Here is a 13449-nt window from a genome sequence, read left to right on the forward strand (position 1 = left end):
CGCCATCACTTCTACACTGGCCACTACGCCTAGCGCCGTGACTTCTACAGCGGCCACTACGCCCAGCGCCGTGACTTCTACAGCGGCCACTACGCCCAGCGCCGTCACTTCTACAGCGGCCACTACGCCCAGCGCAATCACTTCTACACTGGCCACTACGCCCAGCGCCATCACTTCTACGCTGGCCACTACGCCCAGCGCCGTGACTTCTACAGCGGCCACTACGCCCAGCGCCGTCACTTCTACAGCGGCCACTACGCCCAGCGCCGTCACTTCTACAGCGTCCACTACGCCCAGCGCCATCACTTCTACACTGGCCACTACGCCCAGCGCCATCGCTTCTACAATGGCCACTACGCCCAGCGCCGTCAGTTCTACAGCGGCCACTACGCCCAGCGCCGTGACTTCTACAGCGGCCACTACGCCTAGTGCCATCACTTCTACAGCGGCCACTACGCCCAGCGCCGTGACTTCTACAGCGGCCACTACGCCCAGCGCCGTCAGTTCTACAGCGGCCACTACGCCCAGCGCCGTGACTTCTACAGCGGCCACTACGCCTAGTGCCATCACTTCTACAGCGGCCACTACGCCCAGCGCCATCCCTTCTACGGCGGCCACTACGCCCAGCGCCATCACTTCTACACTGGCCACTACGCCAAGCGCCGTTACTTCTACAGCGGCCACTACGCCAAGTGCCGTCACTTCTACAGCGGCCACTACGCCAAGCGCCGTCACTTCTACAGCGGCCACTACGACCAGCGCCGTCACTTCTACGGCGGCCACTACGCCCAGCGCCGTCACTTCTACAGCGGCCACTACGCCCGGCGCCATCACTTCTACACTGGCCACTACGCCTAGCGCCGTGACTTCTACAGTGGCCACTACGCCCAGCGCCATCACTTCTACAGCGGCCACTACGCCCAGTGCCATCACTTCTACAGCGGCCACTACGCACAGTGCCGTCACTTCTACAGCGGCCACTACGCCCAGTGCCATCACTTCTACAGCGGCCACTACGCCTAGTGCCGTCAGTTCTACAGCGGCCACTACGCCTAGCGCCGTGACTTCTACAGCGGCCACTACACCCAGCGCCGTGACTTCTACAGCGGCCACTATGCCAAGCGCCGTCAGTTCTACAGCGGCCACTACGCCCAGCGCAATCACTTCTACAGCGGCCACTACGCCCAGCGCCATCACTTCTACAGCGGCCACTACGCCCAGCGCCATCACTTCTACAGCGGCCACTACGCCCAGCGCCATCACTTCTACAGCGGCCACTACGCCCAGCGCCATCACTTCTACAGCGGCCACTACGCCCGGCGCCATCACTTCTACACTGGCCACTACGCCTAGCGCCGTGACTTCTACAGCGGCCACTACGCCCAGCGCCATCACTTCTACAGCGGCCACTACGCCCAGTGCCATCACTTCTACAGCGGCCACTACGCACAGTGCCGTCACTTCTACAGCGGCCACTACGCCCAGTGCCATCACTTCTACAGCGGCCACTACGCCTAGTGCCGTCAGTTCTACAGCGGCCACTACGCCTAGCGCCGTGACTTCTACAGCGGCCACTACACCCAGCGCCGTGACTTCTACAGCGGCCACTATGCCAAGCGCCGTCAGTTCTACAGCGGCCACTACGCCCAGCGCAATCACTTCTACAGCGGCCACTACGCCCAGCGCCATCACTTCTACAGCGGCCACTACGCCCAGCGCCATCACTTCTACAGCGGCCACTACGCCCAGCGCCATCACTTCTACAGCGGCCACTACGCCCAGCGCCATCACTTCTACAGCGGCCACTACGCCCAGCGCCGTCACTTCTACAGCGGCCACTACGCCCAGCGCCATCACTTCTACACTGGCCACTACGCCAAGCGCCGTGACTTCTACAGCGGCAACTACGAACAACGCCGTCACTTCTATAGCGGCCACTACTAACACGGCCACAACGCCTAGCACCGGCAGTACTACATCGCCCACTAAGCCTTATCCTACAGAAAAACCCGGTAGGTTTTTGATTTTTTAAATGTCTTTATATACCTGTACTATAATGTTGTTGTGCTTGAACAATTTAACCGACCTGCGAAATCCAAATCATATCATATATAGTGCACGAAAAGACCTTTATTAGCAAGTATGATCGGAATTATAAATGGATTGCAATGAAACAATTTTTAGAATGAGCAAGTTTTAACGTCACATCTTTCTGTTAAACTGCTGCTCTCTATCACTTCTCCTATCGTTTGCAACTGTTTTACGAAGTCCTATTGTGTTCTTTAGAATCTGAATGTGATAGGGACATTTGATTAAATGAGACAAAGTATGATTCAGTTTTAGCCTGAAAATGCAATGTAGAGCACCACACATTAAGGATAAAGTTACTTTTTTATATTCTATGTCAATGGGGTATTTTAAAAATCTCTTTGTTGTCAGAAACACACATACACGTAGGCAATAAACTTGATATGCAAGTTGGTGATGCTTATATGTATAGTTTAATCCATGTGTCAGTTGGACACGGCCCTGTAGATTCCATTACCCCATGACACTATCCTGTTTTGAGCTAATTGATGAATTTTTTTGTTTTTGTTATTTCAGATATCATTGTGGATCCAGAGCTGCCAGTTACAATTAGTGAGTGGAAATGTTGAGATTTACGATATGTGGAGTAATGAATATAGCTTATTATTGAGGGACGTTTTGGAATGTTTACATAGTAAAATAATGATTAATACATGTGCCTTACTCGCTAACCTATCAGAAAATGAAGAGAGAGAATCATTAGAATGATGAAATAAAATACTATTTACCTCCAGGATACAATGCTCTCTTTTTAAAAATGTATTCAATTGCTTGTTTTCTCTTCATAAGGCCATGTTGATTTGATTAAAATATTGATGACACCCACGTGCGCATCACTTTTCATCCGATTCCAAAAAAAGAAAGGATGCTACCATACTGTAAATCGTAAAAATCAGCTACAAAATGATCAAATACATGCCGTTAAATGCAAAATAGATATTGGAAAGCGATACTAATGTCGTAGAATGCAAAATATATTCCAAAGTCAAAGAAGAAGAATCTATCATTCGCTGTAGCCGTACTCTTTGTGTTTAGTCATTTGTTCAACCTTCCCGATCACATAGATTTCATAATGAATGCAACTTCTCTTTTTGCCAACCTTTTTTTCTTATTCTCATGCTCGCATCAGTTTTGGGTTCCTCTCAGGATGTCATCCATATAATCAAATCAACATGGCCTAAGTACTGTTTGATCTCTTATTCTCAACAGATGTAACTCAGATCCCACAAGCCGTCATTGTCATCGTTGTTGTGAGCTCGTCTATCCAGTTTGAAACGCCATTTGATGACGAGCTGAAGGATCCATTGTCGCCGACATTCATAGAATTTGCTAATGACTTTATATCGGAGGTGAGGAATGTGTTCGTAATTCTGTATTATGCAGATAGTTTCATTACGTTAGTTCTTCAGTTCCTTTGCATCCTGCCGGACGATCTGTTCAGCGTCGGTGGACTCGTCCGTGGGCGACAAGACAGCTCGATAACTATATGATACTTTATTACACCTTGAGCCTGACAGTGGCACTAGTTTGAATTGAGGTTGCGAAATAAGAACATTGTTATTGTGGTATTCGCCATTTTTCGATGACTACAAAAATACGTAATTTTGATTTGCTTAATTCAAAAGCTGGATATAGATGATTAAGTATATTTATCATTCAGATCCTCTATTATCTTAACCATAGACAAGTCCAATGCAGCTTCTCTTCCTGTGGTCCTTATCAATAAATATTAACTGGACAAAACTGAATCACACATTAGAACACAACATGTACACTTACAGTATATAAATGAAAAATGATAAAAGAAATGCAAGGCTACTAGAACTCTATTTGCAAAGTGAACAATATCTAATGACTTAACAGTTTTATACCATTCCAGGTGCTAGACGTTGCGACATTCTGTACCCCCCAAAAATTCTGAGCATTTGTTCTAAACATCGATAGTCGACTTCTTGTTGTTTTCAATTAAGCTAACCCGTTCATGATCTAACTGATAAATAGGTCAAGCCACTCTACATTGGAACGGAGGGATTTCAAGGCATAAATGTGACCGGTTTTGAGTAAGTCTATTTTTCTTCATCAAATCATACAAGTATTTTATAATTTCATATCAACCATGTTTGATATAATCTGTTTTTGAGTTGAGCACCACGTTTGTTAACTGTTTTTTGATAGATATAATATTTGAACCTTGCCTTTGAACAAAAGCTTTAAGAACACCAAATATCGTCTAGTGAACAATGATAAATAGGCGCCGGAATTTGACAAGGTGTAAGCTCCACATGCATGCAAAGACAAAAGATGAATGAATAGATCAAAAAGAAAACGCACAATACAACCTTTTTAGAATTATAGTTCTCAAACAACCACTCAATTAGACAATTTGTTTCTTGAAAATCTGTATTTTAGGCCGGACAGCAAACCAAGCAAGAAGCGACAGGCCGTGAGCGATGTCACTGTGGTACACTATGAGGTAGACTACGACTACAAAGAGCTACAGAAAGCAGGTGGTATTGACAATGTTATCAGCTCCACTGGAATCACAGAGAAAGTCAAAGATGGAACATTGACTGTTGATGGGAAAAGTGCACTTGCTGGGTCTTCCGTACAATACACAAGTCAAGAAGGTACGGAAAGACAAGGATTGGAATTTATTTAAGAACATTTTCCATGTTGTCACATTCTTTTGGATCTATACTCAGCTTTCGTTTGATACTCCATAATGCAGTTTATGAAGCGTTAAATATAAAACGTACAGAATTTTATATAAGCCAGGGAAAATTACTGAGAGTGGTTCTTACTTACTATGTTGAAACGACGCGCTATGATGCTGAAACATACTAGTATTTACTCTTTCCTTTCAGTTCTTGACAAAGAAGCAGTCGATAAGGTGCTGGAACAGATAAATGAAATTGAGGGAGGGTTGTGCTCAGTAGTGCAATGTCAACCTGGATATAATCTCACTTGCTCGTCATCAGCCGACGCTACATGTATTTCAATATGCACTGTGGACAAGCACTACTGCAAAAACGATGGCCAATGTGTTCACGTGCCAGGCCAAGACGCGTTCTGCAAGTGGGTAACCAATGGATATTTAGTAATCAAAGTTTAAATAAAACTGACTTAACATACCATGTTTCAAAAGCGTTTATGATAATTGCTATTTACGATTTCTAAATGCAATGGTAAATGATTTTTGAAACCAAATTGATTTTCATGAAGAGCATCCAAGTCTCTCTAATATATTAACACATAATTAAATAATGTTGTACATTAATGAGTTGTATGCACTATAATTAGTAGTTTTTAGCAAGAGGGGCCAATATGTGATCTATCCTAAATCTGAGAGCCCCATACAGTCAATGATCATGTTTTTGCTTCGTTTTGGTTGCTAATCGTTACATTTTGTCATTGTTAGATGTGATGCTGACCCTAATGGTTTCTACATGGGAGACAAGTGCGAGTTCTATGCTTCGCAACCATTGGTCATTGGGGTGGGGGCCGGAGCTGGGGGGCTTGTACTCATCATCATAATCACCCTATCCATCTGTCTTTGCTGTCGTCGTAAGAAGAAAGAGGGTGATTTTGAGAGGTGTGCGATTTCATATTTTGGCAATAAACATATGTGATACGTCACAATGTTTCTTATGAGCATATACGGTTACTCTGAGTTCTTTTGATTCTAATTCTGGGAAGAATTCAAATTTGAACTGTAGTGTTCAAGATGCATTGATTATTTTTCTTTTGATATATCTATGCATACATGTATACATCCCTATATTCTTACTATCATATATCTGTTATCACCTATATTTATATGCATTTATAACAACACCGCTTATATTTTTATAACTATGTAGTAAATGATTTTACGTACATATTTTCTGTCAAGGCAACAAACGCCAGATCACCCCTACTGGACACCTGCTGAGAAGGTACCAATGACAAAGCAGACAGACGACTTGCACGATGAAATGCCGCTGTACAGGTGAGCTATAGATTTAACTTTTATAAAATGTGCCTGTCCTATCATTTAAAAGCAAACCTTACAGTACTACGTATGTTAAAAGTTAGCAAACATGCAATGTCCCACTGAAAATGATACAGGGTATTTTCAATTGGCAAAGTATTTGCATACACGAAGAATGCAGTATTTGCACTGCTTTGCTCCCCCAGTCTGTGTTATAGTGTTTGCTACCAACCAGTCATATCTTAAGCATTGTGTGCGCAGGGTCACCGTGTCGACTGAATAATGGTAAACATACATAGTTTCTTACTTAGCTACCCTACAGATTATTAACTGGAAGGCTGATTAACTTGAGAGCTAGTCTAGGAACAGACGCACGATATATTAAGCTGTCGAGTAGCCTCCACCAGGCCTTCTTAAAGGCGTATGGATCGTAGAATTCGGCAGAATTGGAATTCGGAAAAATGACTAATCAGGCAGTAGAGTAGAGTCAGTCCACGTTGAAGATCACATTTCACCCGCGTGGATCCTAGGGATATGTCGGTAGGTTCTTTGATGTCCCTGGCAAATATTCTCCCTATAGCCGGCGTTCTTAGCCTGGTAGAGACTACTGTATGAGTGGGACTTGAAACAGGGGAAGAAAGAAGTAATGTTTTCGTCCCCTTTTCAGCATGGTAAACAAGCGTCAGACGTACGAGGACGATTCTGGTTCGGGGAGGAACAACTTGGCCAGGGCCTCTCGCGCGTCCTATCAGGACAGTGGCTACACGTACCTCACACCTTCAGGAGAACGCCCAGCGAATAACAGACACGGTTATGAACATCTTCGGAACTTTGGTGACCGCGACAACCGTGCTTTTGATTGGAAGCCTAGTGTCAAGAACATACCAACCAACCAGGTAAATATGCATAGTCTACACAGGGTGATTTGAATTTGTTTGTTTGAACCTTTGTTTATTCATGATAAGCTCAAATCGGCACGCAGGCCGCTTTTCATTGAGGTCATGCGGGAAAAGGTAAGGGTCAGATACAATATAGCAGAGATACACAGTCATTTGAGTCCTAATAACTCTAGATCTATCAACATATATCATTACATATTTATGGTACAACAATATACAATTGCTGTAATATACAACATACAGTAGGGCGAAAGCTGGTTGCATGGTCCGTGCCCGTTCGTTTTGTTCATTTCGTGAGCGGAAGATATTGACTATACTACGATTTAACTTTTTTCTTTTCTTCCTCTAACTTTCTTTCTCTGTCCTTATCTTTCCTTCTTTTTATCATTTCATTCATAACAAACTTTGTTGTTAATCTCTTTTCATCTTGTGATGGTCTGAAACTTGTAGTTCTAGTCAATCACTCTAAAGCTTGCAAATACTGCTTGTATTATTTCGTATATTTCCATATCCTGAAAGTTAAACAGCGGAAATTTTGCATTGTCTATATATGGATTACGATTGATATACCAATTGTATGTCTATAACGTGTAAGAATGTACGTTTTTCGCTACAAGGGGTGAAGAGGGTGGTTTTGAAATTTTAGCGAGTGTGTATTCAAGGCTACCTTGCCTCCGATGAAAAATATAGTCGTTGGAAATTTGGTATGGAATATGACCTTGGGTTTACAGTGTCAAGGATATTTTATTCTGTCTCTGTGATTATAAAAATAGACAAATATGTATTGAGATTTGTATCAATTTTTTATCATTTGCTTCATCACATACAGGAATACAAACTTCCCCGTGCTCGACTCTCCACCAGTAACAACCAGTGGTGATGACCTCACCAGGTCAGTCACCTTTCCCGTCGGTTAAGCAGACAAATCACACAGCCCCTATCCTGACCCTAATGATTCCTCCCCTGTTGCCCTTTGTCCTACCCCCTGCGAACCCATTCGTGGCTTTTCCTTCCACGGTACGGTCACATTCGTGACGGTGAGCTCACTACCCTAATTGTGTGTATGTTGTCTGTGAAATAGACGGGAAACTTAGTTCTCTTCGGAGCTTGCGGAGAAGAGAAGTGTTGTTAACCTGGCAGCCAATGGATGTGTCAATATTTACTAACAAAACAATGTAGGCATTGACACAACAGAGGAAGCTTGACGTCATAAGTACTGTAATTTGTTAAATTGTGTAAATCATAGCCTTTGTTGATATACATACAAACGTACTATGGCGACTAACAGACCAACAGGTGCGGCTAAATTGTTTGAAATTCACGTCAATCACGTAAGGGTATGACAACACAGCTAGTTTTACAAAGATACTTGCTTGTTTGATTTTTGGGGCTACTACACTGATTGTTTATCGAATGGCTGTCTGAATATTTACTGTGAAAACAACTTTATCTTTGTAATCATTCTAATAAGCATTTATCATGGTATTTCTGAGGAAGAAAGACGTGATCAATATTTCAATATGTAAATTGTAAATCATATTCGTAGATGCCCATATAGATACTAGAATGACTCTTCAAATGGATTTCAGTAGCATTCTTACAGCTGTGGCTGTGTTGTTTAACATTCATGTTACATCATGATAATACAAGTATGCTAACCAAGATGTTTACAGGTTTGATATGTAGGTCCACAACACTGACTGCTATGAGATGGACCTTTGCCCTTTTGCCCTCTACCGAATCATCTATGTACTGCACCATGAAGGCGAAGTTGAAAGCATGCTTGTTAAAGTTATGGATCTAGTTAGCGCTTTACTTTGAGGGCAATGTAAAATTTAAACAATAGTATTTTTTTAAATAAAAAGACTCTTTTTGCACAACCAAGAGATTTATTCCACCGAATCTCTTGGTTGTGTAAAAACAGTATTTTTATTCAGTGACTTACCAACCTGATGAAACTATTCACGGAGTATATTTTTCTGTCCAATGAAATAATTTTTAAACAGGTTTATAATTGTATTCAATATTTTGGGTAGTCTATATAACACGTGGTAAGAGAGTCAGACATGTTTAAACCGTTGCCTGTAGCCAGGCAAATAAACTATGCGATATCAGGCCTTCTAGTTAGCCTAATTATGCACATTGTACATATGGTGGTTGATGGGAAATGCTGTTATGAAGACAACATCGTTCATTGTGTAACTATTGTGTAATTAGTGATGTGCTTGCCAATACATTTCAAATGTACAATATATAATTTTGACTTATTCTGTTTTACCATTCTTCATTTTGGAATTCATCTAGATCGAATAAACTGCAATAGCGTGTGGTATTGTGTGAATGATTCATTGTAATTTTGTGTTCATATGCAACTCTCTCTGGTCTTGTGTAAAGGGGTGCGGTAGTTTTCTGGCCTTGGTATCGATGGAGTGTCCCTTACGAGTCCATTAGAATAGCTGCGTGATGTTAGTTATGTACGCTCAACCCAGGCATGCAGGAATGAAGTATGAAATCACTACATTTGTAGACGGAGATCTGTATTGTACTGTGTGTGCTCTTTGTACCTGTCGGCCACGGTAGTATTTTCTCTCTCTATCTGTCCTCTCCCTACATTGAATCTCCGCTCCAGACTCTTGTAAATGGTTCTCTTCCATGTATATAACTTCTATCCGCCTACATTACTATTTCTAAGAGAAAGTAAACATTCTTCTTCTATATCTTAGTGATGACTAAGTTCCTTACATGTAGTGGACAGTGCCCGAATATGGTCAGGTCCACCAGGAAGCAGGCTCTGTCCTCCTGGAGGGGAGGGTCATTATTTCTCCCCGGTCATTTACTCCGGCCATCCTCTCCGGACAGTACCTACACGCCTTTCTTAGAACAGATCATCAGTCAGACCGTCACCCTAAGGAAATCTGTACAATGTACAATAAACTCAGCTATATTGCAATATAGCGTTAGCGCACCCTGTTACACTTGCGTTTCATTTCTGTCCTAAAGGAGCCCGTACCCCCAAAAATAAACGACTGCATTAACGCGTGTTTATAGCAGTCGAAAATCCCCTTTTAGCCAGCCCAACTTACCTCAAGCGTCAAACTGATGTTTGTTTCTTTGTAAGAAATTAGTAGGTAAATTTTAGAAGTCGCGCGAAGTCGGACGTGCACAGTCCTGGGGTTTGAGTGGTGTGGTCGTGCTAGAAAGTTTGTAATTGCCATTAACAGAGATGGTATGTAGTGAAGTTGTGGGGAGTTTCTTGGCATGATCTAGGGTAAATATTCTTAACATAGAGTGCATAGCATTGGCACATTTCCAATAGCTTCATTACGAATGCGCCCATGTAAAATATGTATTATAACATAGAAGTCTATGGGAAGAACAAAACTCAGGAATGAGACATTAAAGAAAGGTGCCACCATGTTTTGTGTGTAGTTCTGAGTCACGTATCGCGTTTACGTTGCTGGCAAGGTGTTGGAGTCAAGGGCTGTTTGTCTTTGTCATTTTACTGATAACGTTCTAAAGCCCTTCAAAAAACGTCTTGTTTAAATAGAAGTAGACATTAATTAGAATATAAATCGAACAATAGTCACATATGTGTTGAATAGGTGAAGGAAATTTCCTCTAACGTTTCCTCATGAGTAATCCACATTTGTCAAACTATTAGCATTGTTGTGGAGGTCAAATGCGAAAATAAACATCGTTGCGCACAGAAGGAGTTATGCTGCCAGTCAGCACAACGTAAGTATGTCGCTAAGGGCCCTTTGGTCGAACTGAGTGATTAACACATTCTTACACAAATAAAACCATGGTTGCGAACCTTCTCGTTGACGTTACCACCCCCCGGACACGTACAAACACAACAAGAAACGCGCATAACACGTACAACAGTTTCAGTTGTCAAGAACACAATTTCCTGGTACGGCTAGACCAATACGAACGTTCGGATACTCAGGACTTGTGACAACCTTTCCATTTGGGAACTATTTTGTGAACTTCAACGAAAATTGTTTGCCGGCGAGCTGTTTTCTGGAGATTCGAAGCCATCATGGATTCCATGGTTGTGTCCCTTCTCTTGCTAGCTGCTGGGACCCTTAACTGTAAGTTCATGTCTTCCGCCATTCTTAGAAATGTCTTATTGTCCTCTTCTTCGCATCTATATACATTTGGTAGATATTATATGCCATAAAGTAGACCGTAACTTCATAGTATCATGCTCATGTACGAATTTGAAGCTGCTTGACTTTTAAGTATTTGGCTTGAGGCCAGCGCCAAGTAAGGCAGCTGTTAAGTTTACCATTGTCTGCTATAATCTTGTTCAAAAGACATGAGGATTACTGTTTCTAGTATGGATTAAGAGTACAACAATCAAAGGATCATGACGACACGGTTAGTAAAAGCAAAACGTATTTTCTCTTACAACCTGGACTTCTATCGAAATAGCGTTAGTATGGAAATTGTGTAACATGTCATATAAAAACTGACGTATGCTTAAAAGTATAAAAAGGTGAAAATGCTGCTTTAGTTTCTTCCACATCTTTACAACACGATGGATCGTCATGACAAGATAAAATGATAATTGGTCTCAGAATGACGTCGGAGGCAAACTATCCTCATTTCAAGGATGGCTATCGTATGGATTTATCTTGTGGGCGATGTTTGAAGATTTATCGTCATTGAATTATAAACGAAATATTGTATGAACCAAAAGTACCACATTAAAAGCACTTTGTTGGTAGAAAAAGTAGTGACTAGATTTCTACGACCCCATGCTTTCACACGCCATGTTTATCAGTTACTTTGCAAGCCACAACAATAAAGCTCTCAAAACTGTCGTTGACAAATTACAGCACCTGCAACCAAAGCAACTACAATAAGCACCAGCACAACTTCCACCGCTGGCAGCACCATCCCTCTTCTAACTACAACTACTGCAACGGGCAACATCACCACTCCCTCAGCTACAACTGCTACAACGGACAGCAGCGCCCAGCCTTCAACAACAACTGCTACTACAGCGGGCATCAGCACCCCGGCTTCAGCCACAGGTACTACGACGGGTAGCGGCACCCCACCTTCAAATACAACTACTGCAATGGGTAGCAGCACCCCACCTTCAACTACAGCTACTATAACGGACAACAGCACCCCAGCTTTATCTGCAACGACAACTACTGCTACAACGAGAGCAACGGGCGGCAGCACCCCACCATCAACTACAACGGGAAGAAGTACCACACCTCCAACCACTAGTAGTACAATGGGTAGCAGCACCCCAGCTTCAACTACAACTACTACAACGAGCAGCAGCGACCCAGCTTCAACTACAACTACTACAACGGGCAGCAGCACCCCACCTTCAACTACAACTGCTACAACAGGCAGCAGCGCCCCAGCTTCAACTACAACTGCTACAACGGGCAGCAGCACCCCGGCTTCAACTACAACTGCTACAACGGGCAGCAGCACCACACCTTCAACTACAACTGCTACAACAGGCAGCAGCGCCCCAGCTTCAACTACAACTGCTATAACAGGCAGCAGCACCCCACCTTCAACTACAACTGCTACAACGGGCAGCAGCACCCCAGCTTCAACTACAAAAACTACAACGGGCAGCAGCACCACACCTTCAACTACAACTGCTACAACAGGCAGCAGCGCCCCAGCTTCAACTACAACTGCTATAACAGGCAGCAGCACCCCGGCTTCAACTACAACTGCTACAACGGGCAGCAGCACCACACCTTCAACTACAACTGCTACAACGGGCAGCAGCACCACACCTTCAACTACAACTGCTACAACAGGCAGCAGCACCACACCTTCAACTACAACTGCTACAACAGGCAGCAGCACCACACCTTCAACTACAACTGCTACAACAGGCAGCAGCACCACACCTTCAACTACAACTGCTACAACGGGCAGCAGCACCCCGGCTTCAACTACTATAACGGGCAGCAGCACCCCGGCTTCAACTACTATAACGGGCAGCAGCACCACACCTTCAACTACAGCTACTACAACGGGCAGCAGCACCACACCTTCAACTACAACTGCTACAACGGGCAGCAGCACCCCGGCTTCAACTACTATAACGGGCAGCAGCACCCCGGCTTCAACTACTATAACGGGCAGCAGCACCACACCTTCAACTACAACTGCTACAACGGGCAGCAGCACCCCGGCTTCAACTACTATAACGGGCAGCAGCACCCCAGCTTCAACTACTATAACGGGCAGCAGCACCACACCTTCAACTACAGCTACTAGAACGGGTAGCAGCACCCCAGCTTCAACTACAAAAACTACAGCGGGTAGCAGCTCTGCTAGCACCCTTGCTTCCACAACAAAAAGTATTCCTGCTACCTCCATTCATACAACTGACAGTACTACAAAACCCGCCATTACAACTACTACCACCACTTCTGCCGCCTCCACCACCGACAAAGAAGAAAAATACACCACAACAAAAGAAGACGCACAAACTACACA

The 13449-nt window shown here is 43.6% G+C and overlaps 2 protein-coding genes across 2 annotated transcripts; one reads left to right on the top strand and one right to left on the bottom strand.

The window, feature by feature from the left end:
• Positions 1-5: 5 nt before the first annotated feature.
• LOC136449347 (perilipin-4-like) lies at positions 6-1689 on the bottom strand. The gene is made up of 3 exons (XM_066449361.1): positions 1251-1689; positions 61-1166; positions 6-11 (listed from the first exon to the last, which is right to left on the bottom strand). Exons 1-3 carry the CDS (start codon positions 1687-1689, stop codon positions 6-8), a joined length of 1551 nt encoding a protein of 516 aa, XP_066305458.1.
• Positions 1690-10999: 9310 nt separating this feature from the next.
• On the top strand, positions 11000-13190 carry LOC136449348 (uncharacterized). The gene is made up of 3 exons (XM_066449362.1): positions 11000-11051; positions 11802-13133; positions 13165-13190. Exons 1-3 carry the CDS (start codon positions 11000-11002, stop codon positions 13188-13190), a joined length of 1410 nt encoding a protein of 469 aa, XP_066305459.1.
• Positions 13191-13449: the final 259 nt, after the last annotated feature.

Source organism: Branchiostoma lanceolatum, chromosome 15, assembly GCF_035083965.1.
Source record: "Branchiostoma lanceolatum isolate klBraLanc5 chromosome 15, klBraLanc5.hap2, whole genome shotgun sequence".
In the NCBI taxonomy this organism is placed as follows: Eukaryota; Metazoa; Chordata; class Leptocardii; order Amphioxiformes; family Branchiostomatidae; genus Branchiostoma; species Branchiostoma lanceolatum.